This window comes from Mya arenaria, chromosome 4 (assembly GCF_026914265.1).
Source record: "Mya arenaria isolate MELC-2E11 chromosome 4, ASM2691426v1".
Taxonomy (NCBI): Eukaryota; Metazoa; Mollusca; class Bivalvia; order Myida; family Myidae; genus Mya; species Mya arenaria.
This window is the reverse complement of record NC_069125.1, coordinates 60,422,804-60,448,100: the sequence shown is the minus strand read 5'-3', so window position 1 is coordinate 60,448,100 and position 25,297 is coordinate 60,422,804. Positions and strand designations below refer to the sequence as shown.

General features: G+C 34.5%; 1 protein-coding gene across 7 annotated transcripts in view; it reads left to right on the top strand.

The window, feature by feature from the left end:
• LOC128231676 (transcription factor Sox-5-like) overlaps nt 1-25,297 on the top strand; it is a 94,444-nt gene that overhangs the window by 47,687 nt on the left and 21,460 nt on the right. For 4 of the 7 annotated variants that reach the window (XM_052944741.1, XM_052944740.1, XM_052944737.1 and 1 more), the window contains one exon: nt 22,617-23,190. In XM_052944741.1, the coding sequence (XP_052800701.1) occupies nt 22,621-23,190 (570 nt within the window). In that variant the 5' untranslated portion in view covers nt 22,617-22,620. Of the gene's footprint in view, nt 1-11,437; nt 11,593-21,152; nt 21,300-22,616; nt 23,191-25,297 lie in introns of those variants that run through there. The other 3 variants (XM_052944736.1, XM_052944735.1, XM_052944739.1) reach the window with 2 other exon arrangements.

Here is a 25,297-nt window from a genome sequence, read left to right as displayed (position 1 = left end):
ACCTTTATCCAAACATAATGCCACCCTGTATAGTTTTGTATATCATTGATTGAAGAATTTAATAAAAAATAATGCAGTTAAAAATATATCAACATTGCATTGCAGCCTGGAATATAATTCAGAAAATATACTCAAGCATTTACAATGGGTAGATTTATTTAAGGAAAGACCAGTGTTTGGTTCCAGTTGTGTTGCTAGTCCTCTTTGCATCTTCTGAATCTATTTGTATGCATTGCTGAGACTATACAGTAAGGACTACAATGTAATCTGTTGCTAAACCAATTTTTGTTGCTAAATTCAAAATATTGCTAAGTAATTGGAACTGTTCTAAACTATATGTTTTGTTCTGTTCTATTATTCTTTAACTTCTTTGCACTTTTGAACTTCTCTGTCAGGTTACTCCATCCCTAAACTTCCCATTGCACTGAAATGTCTGAACCAGAAGTTTCCCAGGCAAGACTTGGGGAACAAATGGAATCCTCATCTTCTCACTTCCAACATGTGTCTTTGACATAATAACACCACCAGGGCTGGGAATAATAGGCCACTGCACTCAAAACTTTGTCAATGCTGTAACATTAATTCATACTTAATTGACACTAAGGTTGGTCATGCAAAGAGAAATACCCTCCAAATAATTTAAGCAAGATCTTTGCCTGTGACTTATGATGGCAATTTCATGATTTTTTTTTCTTCTATTTCACAAGGGGAAATAGTTCTTATGCTTTTTACCAGCAAACAATTCAAAGACAAATAACCACAATAACACCTGAGTAAGAGGAAGACAAAAGGTACGATTTCTTCTGTAAGAATGGGTGCCCGAGGCTCCATGGGATGATTCCGGGTATCGGAGGCAGCTGTTGACTGTACCAGCCTCCTGCTAAACTGCTTAATATAGCTAATGTAGGCAGATCAGATTCATAACCACATTGTAAAAGCTATAAATGAGTTAAAGATAAAACAAACTTGAGATTAAAATCCTGACATTAATTAGATTATAGGATTTGCATTTCATAACAATTGTGTTGAAAGGGTAATTTGTGGAAATAAAAAGAGAATGCGTGGCTTAGACATATTGTATACATAAAAGCAGCTCTATGATTAAAAATAAGCCAATGTACGAACAGATTTCCGTTTCAAAACAAAGGGCTGGGAAATAATTGAAAAAGAGTCCTCTGTTATTGTGGGAACATAAGTTAACAAATCTAGAGTGGTTTTAAGAAACTGAGTTTTGGTGCGTATAAATAAACATGGCTTAGGAAGAACAAAGCCTTCCGCTAATAAGAAAAACATAACTATAAACACGTCCAACTTTCCCACAGGCATTTTTTTCTGGAATCATGATAAAAGAAGAACAACAGCACCACTTGTAGACCTGTTCTTGCAGGCCCCATTATATACTTAGAGCTCTTGGACCCTAATTTACAAAATCATAAATAAACATTATGGTTAAGTGACATGGTAAGTGTCCATGAAATAGCTAGGCTCTTTGGCAATGATGCTGTTCATGTCTGTAGCCAGGAGCATCTCTTGGGGTCTGGTTTTGTTTGAGAAAAAAGGATTAGCAAATTAATCATTATTAGTTGTAAAATTGTGGCCATCAAAATAATTTATTTTGAAGATTATTACAATCCTGTAATAAATTGCAATAGGACCTACAAGAGTAATGCTTAGGTTCCAAAAATCAACAGTAGCTTTATTTATTCTTTTGCTAAATGACAATCAAGCAAGATACATACAAGACAACCCTGATAAGGAATAACTGACCATGAAAGGCATGAGATTATGTGGAAGTAGACATTTATGTCTTTTGGATTGACAAGATTGGTGTTGATTCCATTGGGCTGTCCCCCTCATAAATAGGAATCACATGGTCAGAAAGAGCCCAAATGGCTTGTTACCTTTATTGTGGAATCTTATACCACATTTTGATTACATTTCAACCATCATATAACCATTAACTAGCTAATTTCCCTGGCATATATCCCCTCATATAAAGACACAATTACCACTACTGTTTTATGTTTCAATTTATGAGGATATTTTATGATTTCAAAGAAATCTACGGCTCCTTTGTCTTTGGTTTCCTTGGTAGAACTGCAGACCCTAAGCTAAACCAATTTCTTCAATCCAGTGTAATTGGTTCAATGCCTAGGTAATGTTTCGCTTTTATTTGCCAACTGAGTGATTTATGTATGATGCTGGTAGTTGCCTTTTGTTTCTTTACAGCTTAATGACTTCAAATTGTGTTGGAAGTGTTTAAGAATGTGCCCAAATATTTTCCCACACCATGTGTGCAGAATCACCAGTAACTATTATTGTCTGAACTTTATTAAAACCATATTTTAATTAACTAACCTTTATTATAGTTTTATGTGAAGATTTCAGAACCTGTAAGCACAAAATAAAACTATCCCCCTGTCCTCCCACACCTGTCCTCACTTGTTATATATATATATATACTGCTTTTAGAAACAATTCTACTAGAAATAGTGTTGCAGTGGAATGTTTGGCAGATATATTGAGAAAAACACTAAAGATTTGCGACTATTATGTTTTTGATGGAATACAAAATACAACAACCAGTATTTAGTTATTTTTTTCTGAATACAGAATACCTGATATTACATTGACAAGATCCTTGCCATCATCCCATTCATCTCCTAGCTAACTTTCCATCCCACACTTGCAATCAGTCAAAGTAGCACTAACCATTGGTTTTTGCCTGTTTTAATGCCAAGCAAAAGTTGTTCTTATCTGCAAGTAACTACCATTCTATCTGTTCTGAGCTTTATCTCTCCAACTATTGTCTTGGTTTTTGTATTTTTATCAATCTCTATTGTGATGTGATGTTTTTTGTTTGCATGATTTTTGCCAAAGTGTTGACTACAGTATCAGAATCTGTCCAGATTAGTACTATCACTAGTTGCTGCTGAGCTTGTCCATAATACAATTATCCATTCATTTCTAACTTTGACTGATTATTAGTATTCATCAAATAATTATTAAACAGCAAAGATGACCAAAAAAACAACAAATGTGATAAATAAGTATTGTCAGTCAAGGTAATGATATATTTATCAAAAATAAATAAATGAAATACTGTTAAAAACTCAATTCCAGCATTTATTCCTTACTCACAGATCCATTGGGTCCCCTGACAATGATGTCAACCATCTTTCCTCTGTAGTTTTTCCTGAGTAAATGATTGTGTTTTATCACCTTTGGAACTGACAGAGACCGGCTTCTGTCACTGGCATATCTACGTTTTTATTGTTCTACACAAGTTTTTATGCTCTTGTCTGGACCAATTAGTGTCCAATTTTGTCAAGTGGAACAATTGTGTAGGCATGTGTTAACGTCATTAATCATTCTGTACTATTGCTGTATTGTTCCACCTTGGTCATGGTGACTTATACACCCTGCCAGGTTTGTTTCCAAGCTGTCTTGATGAAAACTTCCACCCAGAAACAGTGGCACTAAACTGGAATGTGAGAAAAATGACAACAGTTGAGTTCCATATTGCTACCATTCATAATAAACTGCATCTTTTATTTTGAAGTAAGATGTCAATTGATTTTACACTTACAGAAACATTAAGATTGTTAAAACTGAGATGAATTGATTGCTTTTGGTTTTTGGTTTTCTGTGTTTGCTTCCAATAGTGATTTTTTCTGGGTAAGAAATCACCTTTCATAATGCATTTTTTAGCCAAAAAGTGATATATAGTGAGATGGACATTGGCCATAAGGCACAATAATCTATTCCTAAAGCATTGCAGTGCAGACAAACTATCAGGCAACACCAGATCTGGCAGGAATTTGTGTCCCTGCTTTGAGAAACCACAGATAAAGATTGTTTCAATTTCTGGGTAATGACTCTGCTGACATACACCAATGCTTGATTGATTGTGTTTGTAAATTTCTGCTAACTGGGTGAGAAGGGATGTGTACAACCTGCTTCTCTGAGCATTATTGTGTCAGGTTTGATACACCATGCAACAAGCCTACATCTGTGTGGCTCCTTGGGGTGGGGATGTTCTCTTCTGGTACTTAGACCCCTCACATTGTCACAATTGCAAATGGGATTTTAAATTCTGATGTTTGACATGAACCCTTTGCTGATCGAGATAGGACAAGAATCGTTGCTGAAATATGCCTATGGAGTGTTTTTCAGGAGTAAAGGCTTGTACTCTTACCAAAAATCTTGTCTTGTAACACAGAAGCTTACTGTATGTATTGATACATAGTTTGTCTGCTTTGATTTGATTGAATTTATTTCATTATTTCATCTTGACCTAGTTCTTACCCAGAATGAACAAACATTTGGATTCTGGCAGCACAGTTACATAAAACACACAATGGTCCATGTTTACAGTGGTTGTTTTGTATATTGTTCAAAGGCATGTGAGAGACAGCACCAGTCATCCATTGTTTATATTATCTGCAATATGAGCCTCCAAATGGTCTTCAGAGCTGGTTCAGTTTCAAAATCTATGATTCAGAAGCTATTTACTTATGTAATAAACAGTTCATATGTTTGTGCAAATTCTCTTCATAATGAACTCCTAATTTTGCTTATTATCTTTAAGGAGTAAGGCAGGGTGATCCAGTATGTCAAGCTCTTTTGATTTTGTATTAAAGTATTATGTGAAAGGTAAGATCTTGCATATTTGATGTATCATTTTGTTTTTGTATGTCCTCTAGTTTTATTTATAAGCACATTTTCATAGGCCTTTGAAGCAAAACAATGACCATAACTAACTTTCATTTAAATTGATTTTAGGAAAAAACATAAAACATATTTGTTACCATCATTAAAAAATATTTGTTACAACCATTTAAATTATATAAGATCACTGTTTACTTGTAAATCTAAATCAAATGAATGTTCAGGGACATGCACAGCAGCAAAAAAAACTTTGTATGTAAATTCAGATGGCAATAAAACCATATGGTGATGAGACCAAAAGATCACATGAATAATTTCTCAGTACAGCCCACTCACATTAAACACGTATGTATGGTAGCCATTGGCATGAAATGATATTGCACCTATTGTAAAACCCAAGGCCACAGGTCTGATGTCTGAGACACATAAGTCAGTTTGAGGAGAAGTGCAGGGCATGTCCATGGTCAAAGGTAACTTCCTGGGTCATGGGTCCAAGGCCACAGATCAGAGGTCCATGTGGCCAGGTGGGGAACCAGGTGGAGTAGAAGCACAGGGCCACATAAATCCTAGGTTCTTCAAAGAAGAAAGGAGGGTAAAGACAAGAGGCTGTCTGTTAGCTGCAGAACCCATTCAATTACTGATAACTGTAAACACAATCAAGCTTTGATTACATGACAGGTGATTAAGGAAATGGAAACCAACTTCTGTTGTGGGGCTTAGGCTATTGTAGATAACATAATGGTAAACCGTTCTCTTACAGCCATTGTTTATATATGAACAAACATAGTTTATTGCAGGCAGTGTTTCCTTTGATATCCTTTAATTTCAAGAAATACTGGGAGCTGATCTTTTCCAGGAGTTTATTGTTTGTTCTTATTGTCATAGAATACATTCTGGCATTCCCTTTTGGCTGGTGGAAATAACTGGCATTTTAGCTTTGCTGATCATTTGACTGTAATATGTAATAAGATTTGTTTTTAGTATGTATTTATTGTTCTGCACTGTTGTTTTGTGCTGCTGAAGTGACATACCCAGGCTTTGAACTTTGTTGAATTAACTCAGGCATGCAGAAAGAACAATGGTAATCACAGTTGCCACATTTGTGTATGCCACTACTGATTAAATGGGTGTAGATGGTTTTGTTATTTATTATGTATTTTGATGCAGTGTCTTTGTTGTTGTTGGCAATATGTATTTCTTAATCACTGTTTAACAAGGATTATTATTGTACAAACAGTGTGTTCTGGAATAGAAATCCTGTTATGAATGTGAGGCAAACCTGTAACCACAACAATTAATGCCAGTATGTATGTGTTTAACTGTTAATTTAGGAACAACAAACACATTATGTCATTATAACGAGGCTTAGTGCCAAGTAGATTTGATACTCATCTACAACAACAGTGATGTGTTGCCTGATAGGGTATGGGATAACCAGGGTTGTCATCCCTGAAATTAGCATTTCCACTGATAAGCATCAAGGTTTGACAGGTCCAGGGACCTAACAAGGGTTCCGTGTAAACATGGCACCACAACAACACTTGGACTGTTTAGTCTGACCTGCCCTATCACCTTGTAATTTCCTATCACTGCACTATCTACATCTAGATTCCTAGATTCCTTGAGTAAACATGACTGGAACTCTCTGCCACTGTCAGCTTCTCCAAAATAATAATCCCTGGCTATTTCCACTTGTTTTCCCTTCTTGAACAGTGTTGTGTGCTGTGTGTGTATTGCACTGCTCCAGTGATGACACCACTTAGATTTATTGATGAGGACAAGGAGATTAGACTTGACATGCTTGCAAGTTGCCCTATTTGCTGCATTAGTGTCAATTGAAGATGAGCACCACTCAATTGAGCATAACATGTGATGTAATTGTTCTAAGAGTTATTGCTAATAAGCATTACTGTCACAATAAATTTGCAGTGTGATATTTTTATAGTCTTTCTGGTAACTACACCAGGATGTCATAATTGATATTGTTTGTTTAATGTTTGCATTAGTTTTTGTGTTGTCAGTTTAAATGTATGTAACATTGTATGAAAACTAGTCATCATAATATAATTACTGGAAGTAGTTTCAATGTTCTCCAACAATTGTGGGTTTTCAATGAACCAGCTTCAACCTAATTTTTACAGAACCATTTTTTTAATTATCTTTCAGGCATAAAACCTCTCTTTTTCAAAGTTTCATAGTTAACTTTTAGTGAATAATGTTTTGTTTTTATAACCCTTATCTGTATTACTGACCATATAAATTTGTCAGACTTCATCATATAAGTGGCAAATATTCATAAAAGCCATTAGACCTATCTATTATTCGTAATTCTATGAGATTACCCCACCTGCAAACACCAAGCCTGAGTCCAAAACTATAGTTCTCCGTACCAATTGCTAATTAGTAATAGCACCAAAAACAACAGCTGGAACCTTAGTGTTTGATCAGAGATTTATGTACATTGCTGCAGTCGCTAAATCCACAAAAATGCTTGAAATTTACTGGCACCCCTACTGCATGGACTCAAGTAATTATTATGGCTTATCATTTTCCAGTAATTTCATATTTTCTATTAAAACAGGTGTAGTGATATTAGCTTCGTTTCATCAGAGATCTGTACTTTTTGAACAAATAAATTGTTTCAAGTTGAATCAAATGGTAAATGGGAGAGCCCGTATATTGGATAATTAATCATTGATAGAAAGAAAATGAACCTGGGAATGATTAATGCAAATCTTGAACACGTGTGACTTAATTATGTGTTAATCTTGACCTTCTAAGAATTTTGATTTATTTGTTTTGCTTTTGATTCCTGTTAGTTTTGATCCTGTATCAATCTATGATTTGTTGCTTGGGCATATATCGTTAAGCTTGAGATTAGGTGAAAGAGGGCATTAGACCAAGTAGCTTCTCCTTGTTATAGCACTGTTGTAAATGTGATTTGTTATGCATCATTGTCTTCATAATGTAGCACTTGATCCAGAGTTATGAGCCTTGAGGTATATGTGTGTATTGTCTCTGGCAACATGGGTTACAAGTTTCATAGGTATATATTCACAGTGTTGGCCAAGGTTAAAGTTTTTGCATGAAGGCGACAATGACGCTGACAACTATTGCACCAATGCTATGACAATTTCTGAACTTCTTTCTTGCCCAACAGTGAGGAATGATTTGAACTGTTCTGTGGTCTTTGTCAGAGATTTGGCATCCCAGAAAAATGAGGGATGAATGTGTTGATAAGATGTCTATGGACACCTTTAGTCCTAGGTGTTTGCTAATAGCCCGCTGACAGGTGTCCAGGAGGAGATGGACCATGATTCACAGGGCCATTATGGCACTGGTCAGTTGGCTGATAAGCCCAGTGGCTGGTCTTTCATAATTGACCACACAAGATAGGTTCAGGTAGATAACACACCTGATGGGGAGATAATGTAACAAGGTGATAATGGGATGGCTACTAACAAGGTGCTGGTTGCTGCCAATTGGTTATGCAATGAATGAATTTTAAAGTTCATATTCCAGGAAAATAGGTCAAAATAATACTTGCTTCTGATAACATTGAAAATTTATATTGTTAATTGTTAAACTAAGTTAATGTGTAGTGCATGATTTTATCTGAAACATTTATCTAAACAGTTGTCCAAATCTGTGAAAATTCCTGCACTTTCTTGCAATCTGTAATGTGCATGTATTTGATAAAATCTTTGAGTTGACCCATTAGTTGGAATGTTTACCATGTGCCAGGCTGAACTTATCTGTTCCATACAAATTGTCTACATTGGTAAATTGAAAAATATCTCATTGTAGCCTCTAGTTATTCTTGTTATTGCTAAAACAATCAGTAGGATGGGTGCAGAGAATGCTAGCGATGTGAAAACAGACAAAATACTTCTCACTCTTTCCCTTCAATGATCTGTCAGGCCAGCACTAATGATGCCGTAAGTACATTTAGAGTGACATACAACTCTGTAGCACTCTGGAGACTAAATCATAATGTATACTTGATTGTGTGTCTATAATTATTATTTTTTCTCTAATGTGGTTTCAGGATTGTGACTTAATGTCCCATTTCCAGTAAAATATATATGATATTAACACAGTTTTGATTTCATGCTATCGACTTTTATGGCAAACTCTTTTCAAACATTTGCCACTCCAACTATGTAGAAAACATTTGTTTGAACATTTGCAAGTGATTCCAGTATTATACCAATGTTGACAGTGAATATAGGTAACAAGTGGCTACCTGTTAACAGGTGCTTGTCTTAATTGACATGCTAACAAGCCCCACCACAATGTGTGCATTGTTAAGCATTTGTAATGGAAGATGAGGTTCATTGTTATCTGATAACTTGCTTTCCCTTGGGAGTTCATACAGTGAACAGTTGCAGATCATTCTTGGTGTTCTGTTCATTTCAGCCTTCAAAATAAATTCTTATTTGCAAGTCTTTCTCTAATCAAGCAACATATTGAACTAAGTGAAAGGTACTCAACAATTTAATGTTGATGGATTCCCCTGGAGTGCTTCTAATTCTATGCCAAGAACAATGGTTTATGCCAAAGTATTGAGAAAACAATGTTTTAGGTAATAAACCGAAAAACATGAACTTAACACTTAGAATTACATACAAAATCACTTTCAGTATCTTTCATGGTTTCAACAATGGGCTGTTCAGCCTTGTTCACCATTGCTTATATTGGTTTGAGACAGAGTGATTACAGTTGAGTCGGAATGTTCATGAGTTAGCCACTATACTTTATTAGCTTGTCCTACCCTGAGATACACCAAGTCCAAATCAGCTTTATTACCCTGGCAATCCTTTCCAAGCCCACCAAACTATTCTAGAAATCCTGTCAGTTGCAACTCTATCCAGTGTTTCTATTTGTGTACATACAGACACAGGAAGCTATTGTTTTTGAAAATAATAGAATCTCAGCTAATCTGGTAGATATGGCGGAGATGTTAGAGGGAATGATTGAGGTATCTCCAGACATAGCGGGATATTAGCATTGTTGTCTTTTCCTAAACATATTTCAGTGGTGAAGTTATTGCAGCTTACATCTTGCATCATAGAAACATCTGAATAATTGAGCAACACGTTCTAGTTTTTAAATTCATTACACTTACTTGAAGCATCTTAATTATTGGTAAAATAAACTTTGTATTTGAATTTTGATTTTTACATATCTATTTATCCTGTTCATCTTGAGTTACCGTTATTGCTGTGTCTTAAGTTTTCATAGCAGCTTCAGCATTGGTATGAAACAATATTAAAATTTTACATATCTTCCCTGAAATATTTTTCAGTCAAACAAAATATTGTTCTCTGGGGAAACAAAGCCTCCGACAGTTATCACATCTTAACATCTTTCAAGAATCCTGTTCTTAACTTTATTACTCAGGAAACCAAAAAAAATCAAGATCATTTTAAAAACATAATTTTTGATGCTGTTTTTGCAGATGACAAAGATCAAAACATACTACTGCTTTGGAAATTGGAAATATCTTTATAGTATTCAAACTGTCCTTGAAACCAATTCATATTCAAAATATATACAATGAGTGGCCCCAACAGTAGCAGCTGGGGTCTTACAATGTTTGGGCGCTTTCTGATAAGCCAAGTGGCTTGCACTTGATCCATCGCTTTCATTGCCCCTCTATCTAATCTTTGTGCTTGTGGAAAGTTATTAAGACATGACCTTTCATTATTTACCAAGACATTAAAATGATACAGTAAATACCAAAGTACATATCAGCAGTTTTCTTGGTAATGAAGTTTTGTCATTTATCTGATATTGAGAGTGGTTTACGACTTCTTGGTTTTATTTCTCAATGTTGTTATTATTATGATAACTTAAAACATTGAAGTGGCTATTTGGTACCATGTTGATGTATATTTTTATAGTTAATGATAAGGAGACTGTAAAATTCCAGTTAAGACAATGAGTTTTTGTCACATGTTATGTCTGTAAGTGTTGGACTTTTTTACTGCCTTTAAGTACTCACTGTGAGTTAAACCTTTGTAGCAGGCAGTTAGGGTATGGACATAAAGAGTAAACACTGGTCAAAGAGCTTTTTCCTGACAGTGGCTAACAGTAAAACTGGACACTAATGAAGCAGTTAATGGCTAGTGGTAGATCTTGTCTGAGATATGACCAGAAGTGGTGCCCGGAACTTATCTACATCATCAACTGCTGTAAACATGTCAGTGGCCACTGTCCACTTGTGTATTGGAACATTCTTCTCTTAGCCTAAGTGCCAACAATTTACTTTATGATTTAGACAAAACAACGAAAACAATACTGATATGTAAACTAACATTTCTTAGTAAATAATTAAATTCAAGTGCTTTTATTATTGCTCTAGAATATTAAAAATACAACAGTTTAAAATGTAGTGTAATGCACTGTTTAATTGCTGTTGCAAATCTTCTGGCCTTGAAGATATTGCATACAGTACTAAACATCATGAAAACTTGAAACTAATGTTGATTGTTTTTCTGGAAACCACATCACTTGTTGTATAGTCTATTTACAGTAGCTGCGGCAGTGGCTGATATGAGCTAGGAGATCGGCAGGCTGGTAGCGGTGGGAAGGCACTGCTGTACTCAAAGAGAGCATTGTTCCAGGCTCCTCCCCTCGCTGCTGGGCGATACACAGCTCTCTCCTCTCTCATGCTCCTCTCCCATTGGCCGCCTGTTATTGGACTGGTTCTGTGATCATTGCTGTGTGGCTTCATTGTTTTCCTTAGCACTGATTTGTTGTACCAGTGGAGCAGTGTGGGGGACAGTTACTGAGGATTGCTCTTGTGTGCTTCATTGATTATTGTTTTTCTGGCTTTCTCAAGTTCTCAAGTTTTGTCATAGAGCCGTGTCTGTCACATGCTGCAAAAATGCTGGAGATATATAGTGATATTATGAGGTATTGTCACATTACTTTATTGTCCGTTAACCACCTCATTTGATGGAGTATGTCATTTATGGACTTTTAACAATGGTATGAGTTATTAGGAATGATATTGCCAAGTAGGGTAATAAATGCAGTGTGTTTCTTATGTTTTTAGATGCACACCACCTGATCATAACAATTGAAACTTTGTTTTCTTTTTACTTAGAACTCATTTCTTGCTTGTAAGCTGAAATTGCATGCATGTGTAGTATGTATTATCATTCTTGAGTGTGACAGTAAGAGTTTGAGGAAACTTTAAAGAACTATAATTGTCTTGTATGCAAATATATATAAAAAAAAAACTTTGCCAGTATAAGTCATTATGCAATTTTTCCATTTTTTTATATTCAAAATTGTTTCTGCATCAAATGTGTAATGTCATATCAGGTATTGACAGACCAGGGTGGGTAGAAGTTTTCCCAGTGTGCAAGGAGCCTTCCATTGCCAGTGTTGCGTATCACTGTAGCCTTATGTTGACAGGCCATTTCCAGTATCTTGAGAATTTATTATTTTAAACACACAAGTTATCATTGTTGTCAGAGTAATGAATTCATTTGTTTATCATCACTTCTCTGGAATTCTGATGAATCAATTTGAATTATTTCACTTTTATCGTTTTGGTATTATCACCCTGAAACTCATTGATTGTATACACTTGAAGGTCCCCAGCTGCTTCTTTAAAGACATCACGGTACAGAGTAGAATAAGTGAGGTTTAGTACTTTGTATATTTTTTTATTAAATATTCATTATGAAATGAGGAAATACTCATAGATTTTAAACATTTTTTACATTTTGTTTCAACATGCATTAGCAGATAATACATACATTTTGGTAATGCAATTCTTTTTTTCTTTTTTTTTATTACCATATGTTTATATGATTTGATTTTCATAGAAGTGTATTATGAACTTTTATAGTGCCTTAGTTTCTTTATTGAAATGCTTCATATTTTAATTGTTTGAATAAGATTATCTAAACCTGAAAAGTGGTAATTTTAACTCATATAACTATCCTTTTAACATTATATTATACATTTTTACTTTATAATAAACGCCTTTGAATATATAATGTGAATTAGATATGAGATGTTCAGAAGAACAAATCGTCATTTCTATAACTGTAATTGTTTTAAATTTCATAATCATGTTATTCTTAATTTATACAAATGCTGTGAAGGTAAAATATAAAATTAGGCCTTAAAATATTATATTAAGTACAGCTCATTCTTAATTTGTGAAAAGAAACATTACTGTTAAATTAAACATAATTCTGTATTTAATTGAATCATTAAGCATTTTAAGTTATAAAATTTGAACCATATTGTAATAAAATTTATTGACAATTACTAAGTAATCTAATCCTTTATTAATCTAAAAACAACATGTGAAAATGAAGTATTAATGAATTATCAAATCAGGCATAATTTAAGAAACAATATAATGTTGCTAAGTCTCATTTAAGATATTTGCCGATTGGAAGCATTAATCAATGATTAAACTCTTTTTAGAAAATTGATAATTTTTCCTGGAATTTGTTTTAAGTCTCAATATCTGCTATAAATTATTCCAGTAATAAATTCATAATCCAGGGTACAATGAAGTAAAATCTTGCCCCATTATGATAAGCCTTTGTCAGATTTTCATCAGTTTTAATTCCTTTGTTGTTTTGTAGATCTTTCTGAGAAAAATATCTCGAATTTCAACGCATTGAAAAAAGAGAACATCAAATTATTTAACTAAGACCTCAGATATAACTATATGGAACTAATATAATCATGATACAATTTGCAGTTATGAGTTAAATAAGTACATCTTTATGTGATGTATAAACAATATTAATTGAATTTTAATTCATAGAGCCCAAGTTTTTAAAAGACTTTACATATATCCAAGTTATTCTTGTTCAGATTGTTTAATTGGTTGGGGAGGGACCCAATGAATTAGTGGTAAATCGGAAAAGGCATAATTTGCAATGTTGAATGTTAAATGGGACAACACTGTGACAGGAATGGTGGAATAATGGGCCTCAGCGTCAGTTGGCTGTCTTCACAAGGAAACAATTAATGCTGTAAAAAGTTGATTTTTGTTGGTCTTTGGCAGTGAAAGTCAGACAAGATAGCATCGCCAAATGCCTGTACTGTCAGGGCTGTTTACTGGAGAGCATGAACAGTGTAGCGCTGAAATGGTTCTGTTGATGAGGCTTGATGGAAAGGCTGACAGAAGTATTATATTATAATATTGAATACTGGCAAACATTTTTGTAAAAAAAGTTATTTCCAAGGGATTGACTTCTTATGATTTGGCATAATGTTTTTTTTCTTGTTTGGATGCTAAAAATGTCTGTTTCATTCAGATTTTATGAGATGTAAGATTTTCTTTTGGGTTGCAAATAATCTTAATCAATTTTACTACATTGTGGTAACATAAAACAATATTTCCCATCAAAATTTGGTTGTGCATTATGATGAGAGCTGTAATATCCATGTTAATACCTAGATGAAAAGAGCAAGCACCTTGACTCTGACAGGGGGGCGACCTATTATTGTTTATGCTTTGTGCACAACAAAAAAATCATCCCCCGAATGATTTCAGTTTTGAAACAAAACATGTTTCATCCTCATAAATACCTTACAATTCATTGAAATGCACTCCAAGACAAATGTCTGCTCTGCTGGAAATGAAAAAGCCAGAATATGGCTTATCAGCCCATGTTTTACCCATGTCTTAGTGCCCCCCTGTCAGGGTCAAGGTGCTAGTAAGAGTTTAATGGTCTGGGATGGGCTTTTTAACAAAAAACTTCAAAGTTTTTTGTGTTTTTGTTGGTTCAGTGTGGGTTACACTTTCTAGCGGTTCCTATAGTATGAACTGCTGACAATGAAAGATTTATAGCACAAAAACATTGTTCTGCTCTCGACAATATATGGATTATAATTCTAGATAATGAAGTAAGTAGGCAGAGTAAATCCGGAGCTGGATGTTTGTTTGGAGCCTGGAGCCCAGTGTCTCCATGCCCGTTCCTGAGCGGCTGTTTTCCCAGCATGCTTGGTGTCTTTACCGCACTACATCTTTGGGGAAAACAAAAGCTTGCTTGTCTTCTTGCTGTTATCACCATTGTAAATCTTTATGTAGGCCTCTTAAAATCTATCATAAACCAACTTTTAAATAATTATGGCTGATTTCCAAGTACATAATCAAAGGGAATATGAATCATTCTCAATATCACTTAAGAAATATAATTATGGGGGTGTAAGATAATGACAATTTTTCCCCTCGATGAACAGCTCTAAAAATACATCTTTACTGTTTTGTTATTATCTTCAAGGAAATGTTATGCATTTTATAGTATGTGAAACAGTTGTTCTTTTATTATTTTCAAGTCTGAAAAAAAAACCGATTGGAAATATCATGAAAAATTATCTATTTTTTTGACCGATATTTTATTTTGGAGGTAACTCAAAATGTAAAATGTTTATAATTCATATAGATGGAAATGTACAAAGTTGCATAAGATTCAGATTCCTCTTTCCATCCACATAATAACATGTATGTAGAAGGTGGTATAACAGTTATGGAACAAAAAACAATACCACTCAACATATATTTTTTTAGAACTGGATGTGTCACTTTCAGAACTATGAAAGTCTCTTGACAGTTCTAAGAAGTGCCGCTCTGACAGTTGTAAAGTGTCTCTAGTTTTTCACAAGTCTCAGAAAAGGTTTCTGACAATATATAGCAGTGCTGGATGACAATTGGAGGCAATTGTTGCCACTTCATAATCATGGCTTTATTGCAAAACATGTTGTGGAATTGATGTCGCCAATTACTGCTATTGTTCAGATTTATGGAACTCTGACTTTCAGCCATATTATAATGGCTCAATGATCCATGTATTTACCAGATTATGTATTCCAATCCAGGTAAAATCCAGAATAAAGAATTAAAACTTAGTCATTATTCTTTTGTCTGGAAGTAGCAGACAACAGTTTTAATGACATGTCATTGATGCCTGAGTGAACAAAATACCTCTGGGTTAATATCATTAGGTTCAATCAAATTATTCCAGTGCAAAGTAAAAGAGGGGATATCAGCCCAACAAAAAAATCATGTGAAAAGCTGGAAACTAAAATGTGTGGTGTGCACATCAAAAATCTTTACATAGAATGACAATTGACATGATGTAGAATTAAGGGGTGGTAACCATGCCTCTGTCTTTGCCATTGCTCTTTAAAAATGTTCATCTTGAGCCAAAACTCTCTACACAAAATAATAATTGACACGGATGTTGGCCCAAGGTGCTGTGCCTGACTTCTGTTCATCTCCTGGCAGAAAAGGTCTGTACACAAATGAAATGACATGACTCTAAGGTATCGTGTGCCTGACTCTCAGCAGTTTTAATCTCCTAGTCTTGAAATAAAACTATGTTCTTTATTAAAGAGTTGTTCTTGTGATACGGTTGTTTCAATGTTCTTCTTGATACAAGTTGCTGTGTCCCTCAGTGGTATGATCCCAGGCAGTGACAGGACAATTAGCTGTTAACACTTTCATGAGTCCTGTTGTCACAATAATGTGACGGCGGAGACAAATGACGGGCAATCACACGCGACTTGAGAGGCTGGTGGATTGGAGAGGCGCTCGCTTGTGAACAATGGGGCAATTGCTTTAACTTCTCTCTCCTGAAAATGATAGGCTATGGGATCATTGCGAAGAACAATTACAAAGACTTATTTCCACATTCAATGTAAATGACAGAGTAATGATGTCAATGATTATGTAAGAATTTAAATTGAAACAGACATGGAAGTAAACTGTTAAGATGAAATTGTGATTTTGTTCTAAATTTGATTAACTCTGATAGCATGATTTTGCTTTGCTGAATGAAATTGTTAAAACCTTCGAAATTGCTAAGTGCATTAGAAGGAACAAAAAAGGAAAAGATAGGAAAAGAAGTGCCGTAAATCATCACAAAAGGCGAGAGGATGAAGACAGTTGTTTAGACAATGAAAACAGCTTAAAGGCCAGGTGTCTCCAATGCTTGATCATTGTAACACAAAACATTTTGCCTTTTGTTCTTTAGCCTACAAATTAACTTGCATTAGCATGGTCTTGTCCTACAGGTAAAGGCTTTTGTGATGTTTTTTGATGATTTGTATTGTTCTCCATGTCAAAGGACGGCTTTTCTGGGATCTTTTCACTGTGAGTCTTTTGTTTAAGTATCTTGTCTTTTAATTAAAAAGGAATTTCCGAGATATTGCTCCATTGTAGTACATTTATTGTTAATTATTTCACAGAATAGCAGCCAGTCAGTTTCCTTTAATTGTCTTCCGCTTAAACAGTTTGCAAAAACAATTAACAGAGATGTGATTTGATCACTATCAATTGTCATTAAGGGGTAAAATGAGTTCCTTTTTGAACCGGCTCACAGGCAAAGGGACAAAGCAAGATCATCAAACATTTACTGTGAAAAGAATTTTGTGAATCTGTGGAGCAAACAATGTTTTTGAAGAATAGTTTTATTACTTGAATGCCTAAGATGGTCCAGGAACAAGGAAGAGCCTTCATCAAGTTTTTGAGGTGCACAAACATTTATGTACTGGAAAAGGGTATATGGGCGCTCTCCTACAGCCAAGCTCCTTGTGGGTAACCTAATGAGGTGCTGCCATGTCAGTAGGGCTTCAAGACAATGTTCAATGATACCAAATCAGGAGCAAGATGGATATTGTCACCTGTGTCATTCCATCCGAATTTCCTGCCAATAATGCAGTCTGTAATTAATGTCGTTAATGACGTAGAACAGTTACCATCATGATCAGAGGGTCCTTTAGATGTTATTGTGCTCATTGTGAGCTACAGATTGTTTAATGTAACGTTTTTTTCTGAAAGAACGTGATATCTTGCCAACATGGAAGTTAAACAACGGATACTGCTGCTTTTGTCATGCAATATCTGTGTTGTGTAATTCATCCTCATTAGTGTTTTATAATTGCAAACGTCAGTTCGCTGAGATTCTGTCAGATATAGCATTAATTGACCACTCTGTTGCCTTTACATGCCCTGAAAATGTAATCCCCGTCTTATGACAGGACTCCTCTCATTACCAACAGGGTTATGACAAGGCTTGATGAAAGATTAAACCAAACCGCTTGTCTTAAGAAAGACACTAAAGCATCATAAAAGGAGATCATGGAGTCATTAGCCGTTTGTGGTCTTGTTTTCAAATTGGAGACAACACACTGGAATCTTTGTAATCATTTATGTGATTATTTTGTCTTTCACAACCTTTAAGGCATACTTTGACTTCCTCTTCTTTTTTAACCTCTTTCGGTCAAAATCATATTTTTAGCCCACACTATTTTTAGGGACCTTGTAGCTCTATAATATGATATTCTAATTACCTCTGATTCTTTAACAATGTTAGCGTCATGTTTGATAGGAGTGGCAACAAAGTAGCGACATAAAGGTATTTGTGAGGTAGAAAATTGCTAATAAAATGTAAGTGATACTGTCATCGCCTTGAAATTGATATTTCTATTATTGTGACGAATGCTGTTGCCTTATTGTTAGGGTGCGGGGGCATTGTTCATGAGCAAAAGGTTCTTTTTGGGCTATGAGATTCACAATATTTGGTTTCTTAGGGTTACATTAGGGCCACAAAGTGCATAACTAAAAGGCCTGAATTGGTAAAAAAAAGCATCAACTTTGACCATTTTAAACAATTAATAAATTAGAAAAAAATCTGAGTGTATTTAATTTATATTGGACATTGATAGCTAAATATCAATTTCATCTTATTGATAAAATCCCAATATTGATTTATTTAATGAGATGCCTTAGGATTTATCTTTTTTTTTATAATTTAAACTCCTTTGTTCAGAAAACAAGGAAACAGTTTTGAAATGTTGACAATCAGCTATGTGTGTTTATACATTTGAACATAGTGTATGATTCAGTTACATTTTTATTAGTGAAAATAGCCTTTTTATTTCAAGCAAAAATTGTTCATGTCTGTGTGGTCATTAGCCTGTTTGGCTTGCGAAATGGCCATTCTGGCACAGAGGCAATGGTTTAGATTACCACACTAGGTTGGCGGTAATGATTAAGATGACTCCACTGGGTTGGTTACTCTCGCAACAAGGCAATGGTTTAGATGACTCCACTGGGTTGGCCACCCTGGCAACGAGGCAATGGTTTAGATGACCACACTGGGTTGGCCACTCTGGCAACAAGGCAATGGTTTAGATGACAACACAGGGTTGGCCACTCTGGGAGCGAGGCAATGGTTTAGATGACAACACAGGGTTGGCCACTCTGGGAGCAAGGCAATGGTTTAGTTGACCACACTGGGTTGGCCACTCTGGGAGCGAGGCAACGGTTTAGATGACAACACAGGGTTGGCCACTCTGGCAGCGAGGCAATGGTTTAGATGACCACACTGGGTTGGCCACCCTGGCAGCGAGGCAATGGTTTAGATGACCACACTGGGTTGGCCACCCTGGCAACGAGGCAATGGTTTAGATGACCACACTGGGTTGGCCACTTTGGCAATGAGGCAATGGTTTAGATGACCACACTGGGTTGGCCACTCTGGCAATGAGGCCATGGTTTAGTTGACCACACTGGGTTGGCCACCCTGGCAGCAAGGCAATGGTTTATATGACTGCACATTGGGAGCTGAAATCACATCATTTACACCATTGTCCAGTGTTCAGTTTACTGTAAAATAAATGCCTTTATTAACATGTTCATCAGCTTGAAATGATTACATTTTTGTGAAAGTGTGTATACACCTATTACTAACTTTAAGACTTTTGGGTTCATTTAATTATGGTGGTTTCGGATAAGAAACATGAATTATAATGGAAAAATATGAAGAATGGCATTTTTTTATCAGAAATAGTTGAAAAACATTAAAATGAAATGCTAAAATAATGATTTAAAGATAATGACATTGAATTTCATTACAATTTCTGTTACGTCAGAGGGCTGATTGGAACAAAGACGATTCACTGGAAAAGGATCGTCCACCTTTGTTCCTTTTTTAGATCAGTCGTAGAAATAACATGGCCCGAACAATGCAACAGCCTAAATGCTCGTATATTTTGGTCGGGATTTATCATCTTTTGTCATTTCTGCCAAAATGAAGCAAGAAACATTTTAAGTTGAACAATAGATAGCTGAATATCATCGTTTTCAAAAGGAAGTTTTGTCGGTAGTTACTTGGTCTGTTATTCCAGTTGTATGGGCAATGTAAAATGCAGCATGTCACCCGAATGGTTTTATTTATACTCAAATGTTTGCTTTTGTGTGAAATAATCGAATTAGACAATGCAAATGGATTAATTGTCTGCCTTCATTGTTGAGCAATTGATGAGAAATTCTGACAAATATAATATGCAAATTCAATGGGTAATTTCAATAACACCAGACCATTAAATGGACTACAATTCGTTTTAATTGATTAAAAACTCATTTACTTTGACAAACATATGACAAAAAATCTAATAAAAGTGCTTAAATTTAATGAAATATTGCTGCGTGTTTTTGCAGCATATTGAAACTTTCATATTACATTAAAAACAGAGCAGTGATTTAAACGTCAATGTTGCCCCCAGTTATATCAAAATAAAATAATATTCCTTAAAAAAGTATAAAGTAGGCAGAAGATAAATGTTTAAATGTTTCATAATATTTCGTTGATTACTTAGAGTTACATGGGCCACAACATGCATAACTAAAAGGCCTTTAATAGGTAAAAAAAAGCATAAACTTTGAGCATTTTAAACAATTTATCAATTAGCAGAAAATCAGTTATATCAAAATAAAATAATATTTTTATAAAAAAGTATAAAGTGGGCAGAAGATAATTGTCTGTAAAGAAATTCTCATTGCCATTCTTGCCATAACTTGAAATTTTAATAAATAATCAATCATTGAAATTCATATTTCTTACATTCTATAAAAGGGAAAATTATTATAATATTGAATAGGCATCACCTAATCCTGTGATGGTTGAGCGGTTTCAAAATCAGCATCTTTTGTGCCTGGTTTCACTTGTTTATCGAGTGTTTACTTGTTGTCTGAAGTACACCATGAGGCCCTAACACATGTATTTGTATCATAACGTTTGCTTTGGATAAAATATGGTTTATATGTGATCTATATTAGATAAATGATTTAATATTTATTAAAAGATTATATGATGCAAATATTATTTTTTTTAATTTCACAATATTCATTACCTCAGAGTTTAAAAAAATCAGTTAAAAATTGTAAAATGCAAAGCGGCGAACCTCATGGAGACTTTACTTAAATTTGATGAGGTGAGTCTATTCTACGGCCTAATCCGCGCATTCAAATTCCTTTTCCCCAACAAAAACGAATGACTTGAAATGCACAGTACGCTATCACATTGTATCTGGGCTTCATTATACAACTACAATAGAAAAGGCGGGTCTTGTGGGCCGTAGAGTGCGTCAAAACTGATTGAAATGTGTGAATAATTTATATTAATATGAGTGATGGAAAACATTTTGACAGAATAAATTATAATGGCATTGTGATTGTGATACCATCGCCAGGTTAATGTTTTTAGCAAGGTGATAGGGCTCAAAATTTGGACAGTCCTTTTTGGATTAAATGTTAAAAATTTGTTGATATCTATGTGATAAGATATTAAAAGAAGGTATGATTAAAAGTTTGTCATTTATTTTGTGATCTGTTTTTTTATCAGGATTGCTGCCCTTTGCACAGATCAGTATTAAATGTCTCATTGAAATACAATCCGATGACTATTACATAGAAAATCAACACTTTAACTAATAGATCAAAAGAAGTGTCTCATTCCTTTGTAAGTTGTGAATGTGATCAGTTATCCTGCCATATTGTTCATAATTAGAAGATGAGAAATTAAACTTAATTGATAAGTAATCGTTTACAAATGAGTTACATGGTGCTATGTTATGTTGGTGACAAGCTCTTGTCATGTGTTTGACAGTTGAATACTAGATTAGACGAAAAGTACAGATGAGGAGCCGTTATTATTTATCATAATTATTTAAAATTGCCAAAAGCTAATTGAAATAATGTTCAAAGTATGACAATCGTACTCCAGTTATGCCCCGGGCACTTGCTACAGCATGGAGAAAAATAACGGAAGTATCTGCAATAATTAAAATGATTTTCTGACGTTTTGTTCAGTTATTTTTGATCATTTCTGTTAATTTACAGTTAGCTTGTGTACATGTGACAATTGATTATATGCTTAATTATCTAATTAAATTTTTGTTGCACCAAAACTAATGCTTTCAGATACATTGAAGTTTTTCTGAGGATAATTAATTATAATGTAAGAAATAAAAAAGATTCTTTATTTTTTGTTAGGTAAAATAAGCAAAAGAGAATTTATGGGACTATTATGTCAAATTTATTTGAATGATGTATAAAAAATAGACGAAATATTTATTTTGTTTATATAACAACACATCATAACTGCCGTGCTGGAAAACGAGCTGTAAATCACAGAGTCATCGGAGTTGTTAAAATATTTTATGATGCCTTATCTTTGAATTTCTCAAGGAAACTGCAACAGATAGTGGAGAAAAAGTGTTTATTTATGATATTAAAACAATAACTGCTTTATTCTGTGCATGAAAATTATCTCTTCATAATGTGGCGGGAGGGGATTTTTTTCGTTAAGGGAATTTCCTCTGTAGATCGGTACACAATGGAGTATAGGGTGCAACCACAGTGCAACCTTACCCTCGTAATAAATCGCATGTTAAGCAAAAATACTTACTGCACATTGACATTATGGAGATATTATGATTAATTCTATGTGTAAACAGTGAAAAAAAAGTTTCAAATAATATAAACAATTTTCTGAATAATTTTTTTGAAGATGGGAATTTGTGGAGAAATGTTGCATTTGTCACGTATGTTCATTTTGCAACAGAAGCTTGGGAATTTTATTTGTATTAAAATGTTTCTTATCTACTTTAAGGAGCATGTCTTCAAAGCGTAAGAATACGCCTACCAAACTTCCCCGTGACGACGTCGTAAATGAGCGACCAATCTACAACACATTACCTCAGGAGAAACATTTTGACTTTATCCATACCCTTGACTACCAGTCCCCTCTCCACATCGTTCAGGGCCACTGTAACGGCGTGGACAGCCAAGACTCAGACAGCAACAGTGCCGATCGTGATCGCCCTACAAACAAGAAACAAAGAATATTGCAGAGCGTTCGCAGTGGCTCAGACTCGGACTCCGATCCTGAAAACAACTACCACACAAACAATAACTCAACAAAGCCTGGGTTTGGGTTACACAAGAAATCCATGGAAAGCGTGTTACAGCGTCTAGGTTCTCACAAACCTGGTGACGCGCTTAGTGACCGAGCATACCTAGAGCAACTAGCAATGACGTCGCAGCAGTCAGCAGCGGACATGCAGATGTTCATGAACATTCAGAAGCTGCTCGCAGACACAACAGTGCAAGACAAGGAACAGAAACTCAACGAGATGATTGCTCAGCTACAGACACTCAAGGACAGCATACGCAAGGACAAACAGGTACGGGGTCGTACTATGGCGGCTATTTAACATTAATTTTCCTTTTCAATTTAAATGTGTGTTTTTTTTTAGATGAAATAAGGTATTAACTGATATGGTTAAAATTGATTTGTACTTTGATTGATGTTTGTCCAATGAACAAAACATTACAAAATACCAGCAAATGTGCAGTAAAAAAGGAAGTATAAAAATGCTTTATGCAAAAATATTTATTTAAGAAAATATAATAAATGATATAAAAGTTTAGAAAATAATTTATCCTGTACATTTTTTTTATAACAGATGCAAATGAAAAGCACTATTATTGAAAATTCAATACAAATAATATGTTTCATTAGATTGTGTTCATAAAAACATGACTTTCTGTTACCCAGAAATGTATATATTTTTTTATGTATATTTCATGATGATTATGACTCTCATCCACATTGCATTTCAAAACACTGACACATAACAGTAACCTAGGTCTAAAGAACAGCATTTGAATTTCTTGTATTCATGGAAAAAAAGCAAATGATAAATCACCATTGGTTAATGGCTGGATGTGCTGTAACATTAAAAGAAAAGATGGTACTCATTCTGTATCTTATCATTCCTTGTTTCAGAAAACAAATGCCATTGAATTAAAACAAAATGTCTGTTTTTGATAAGACTGTACATTAAATTTAAGATAACTCCATCTATTTAACATGTGTAACATACCATTTAGTTATTTTTTTCTTTAAACATTTAAAGGAATTTACAAAAAAATAAATATGTTCAAACAACAATTCTATAGTTTAGTTTACCGGTATGTTTAAATAAAGCATAAAATAGTGATACATAATATTTTACAGAGATTTTCTCTCAACAGTGTATTTTTTGTGTTAAAATATTTTCTTCAATGATCACGTTATCAGTGTTTCTTTGAAAACGTAATATAAAAAAAATAATTTTAAAATCTTCAAAACCTGATGTTTTTTTTTTTAAAAACAAACTATAATGCAATTTCTACAATGGTATAATTTTTCAATGCACCTGTTCAGTGGCAAGCTGGCCCACCACAAATAATGTAACCTCCCATCTAGATATGATAGTAACCATTCTCGTGCCAAAACTGTTAACCTTTCTGCATGTTTGAAATAAAGTTCAAAAACAATAATTGAAATCATGGCATTCTCATTTTCGTATCAGTCCCATAGAAATAGAAAAATGTAAGACAAAATTCAAAATACTGTAGGGTGTTCTTATATAGTTTTTTTTCCCATTGGCTTTAGCAAATAACACTTGTACCATGATTTCATTAAATTATTTTATAGACAACGAAATCTGTATAAATAATTCTCTAAAGGAATTCAGTAAGATATAAGTGTTTTTCAAAAAAACAAATCAAGTGATTGCACTACTTTAATTGGACATGTTCTTTCAATTCAATTCACTTGTTTACTTTTTTCCAAGAAATGTTTAACCAAAACACATATTACAAAGGTTCACTGGCTGTATTCATGTTGAACTGGGTTCAATCTAATGGAAATCTGTTGCATCTAAGTGGACATTAATAATTGCAATGTTTGAAAAAGTAATGGCTAAATCATTTCTTATAAATGAGAGTGGCATTATCCCAAATTCACTGGGTGTCAAAGCCAGAAATCAAAGCCTGTCATCACTTTGCCTAACTCTGTATGAAAAACCAGCTTTGGCATTTTTCTAAACAACTGGCAATTTCTAGCTTTTCTGAAATTGAAATTTACAACACATATAAATTGGCCTGACACCACTGATTTCTGGGGGTCAGGGTGGCTGTAGTAATGACTTCTCTCCAAATGAATGCTGATGTCCACTGATAGCCCCTCGCTTTGTTTCTCCTTGCCAACATGTGCTGATGATTGCACTGCTTAATGGCTTCCTAGAACCCATCGGTATGTGATTGATTAAGGGGCCTAATTTGAATTGATTTAATGAGGCTTCTATTGGAATCTAATTGTAAATAATAGAGGCATCATGAATTTATGAGGAATGCAAGGGGCTTGAAGTTGCTGAACCAGAAATGGATAAAGTTTCTTCTGTTTGATTTTGTAACCTGGGCTTGCTGGCTGCAACTGCTCGTAAACATTTTGATGAGACACAT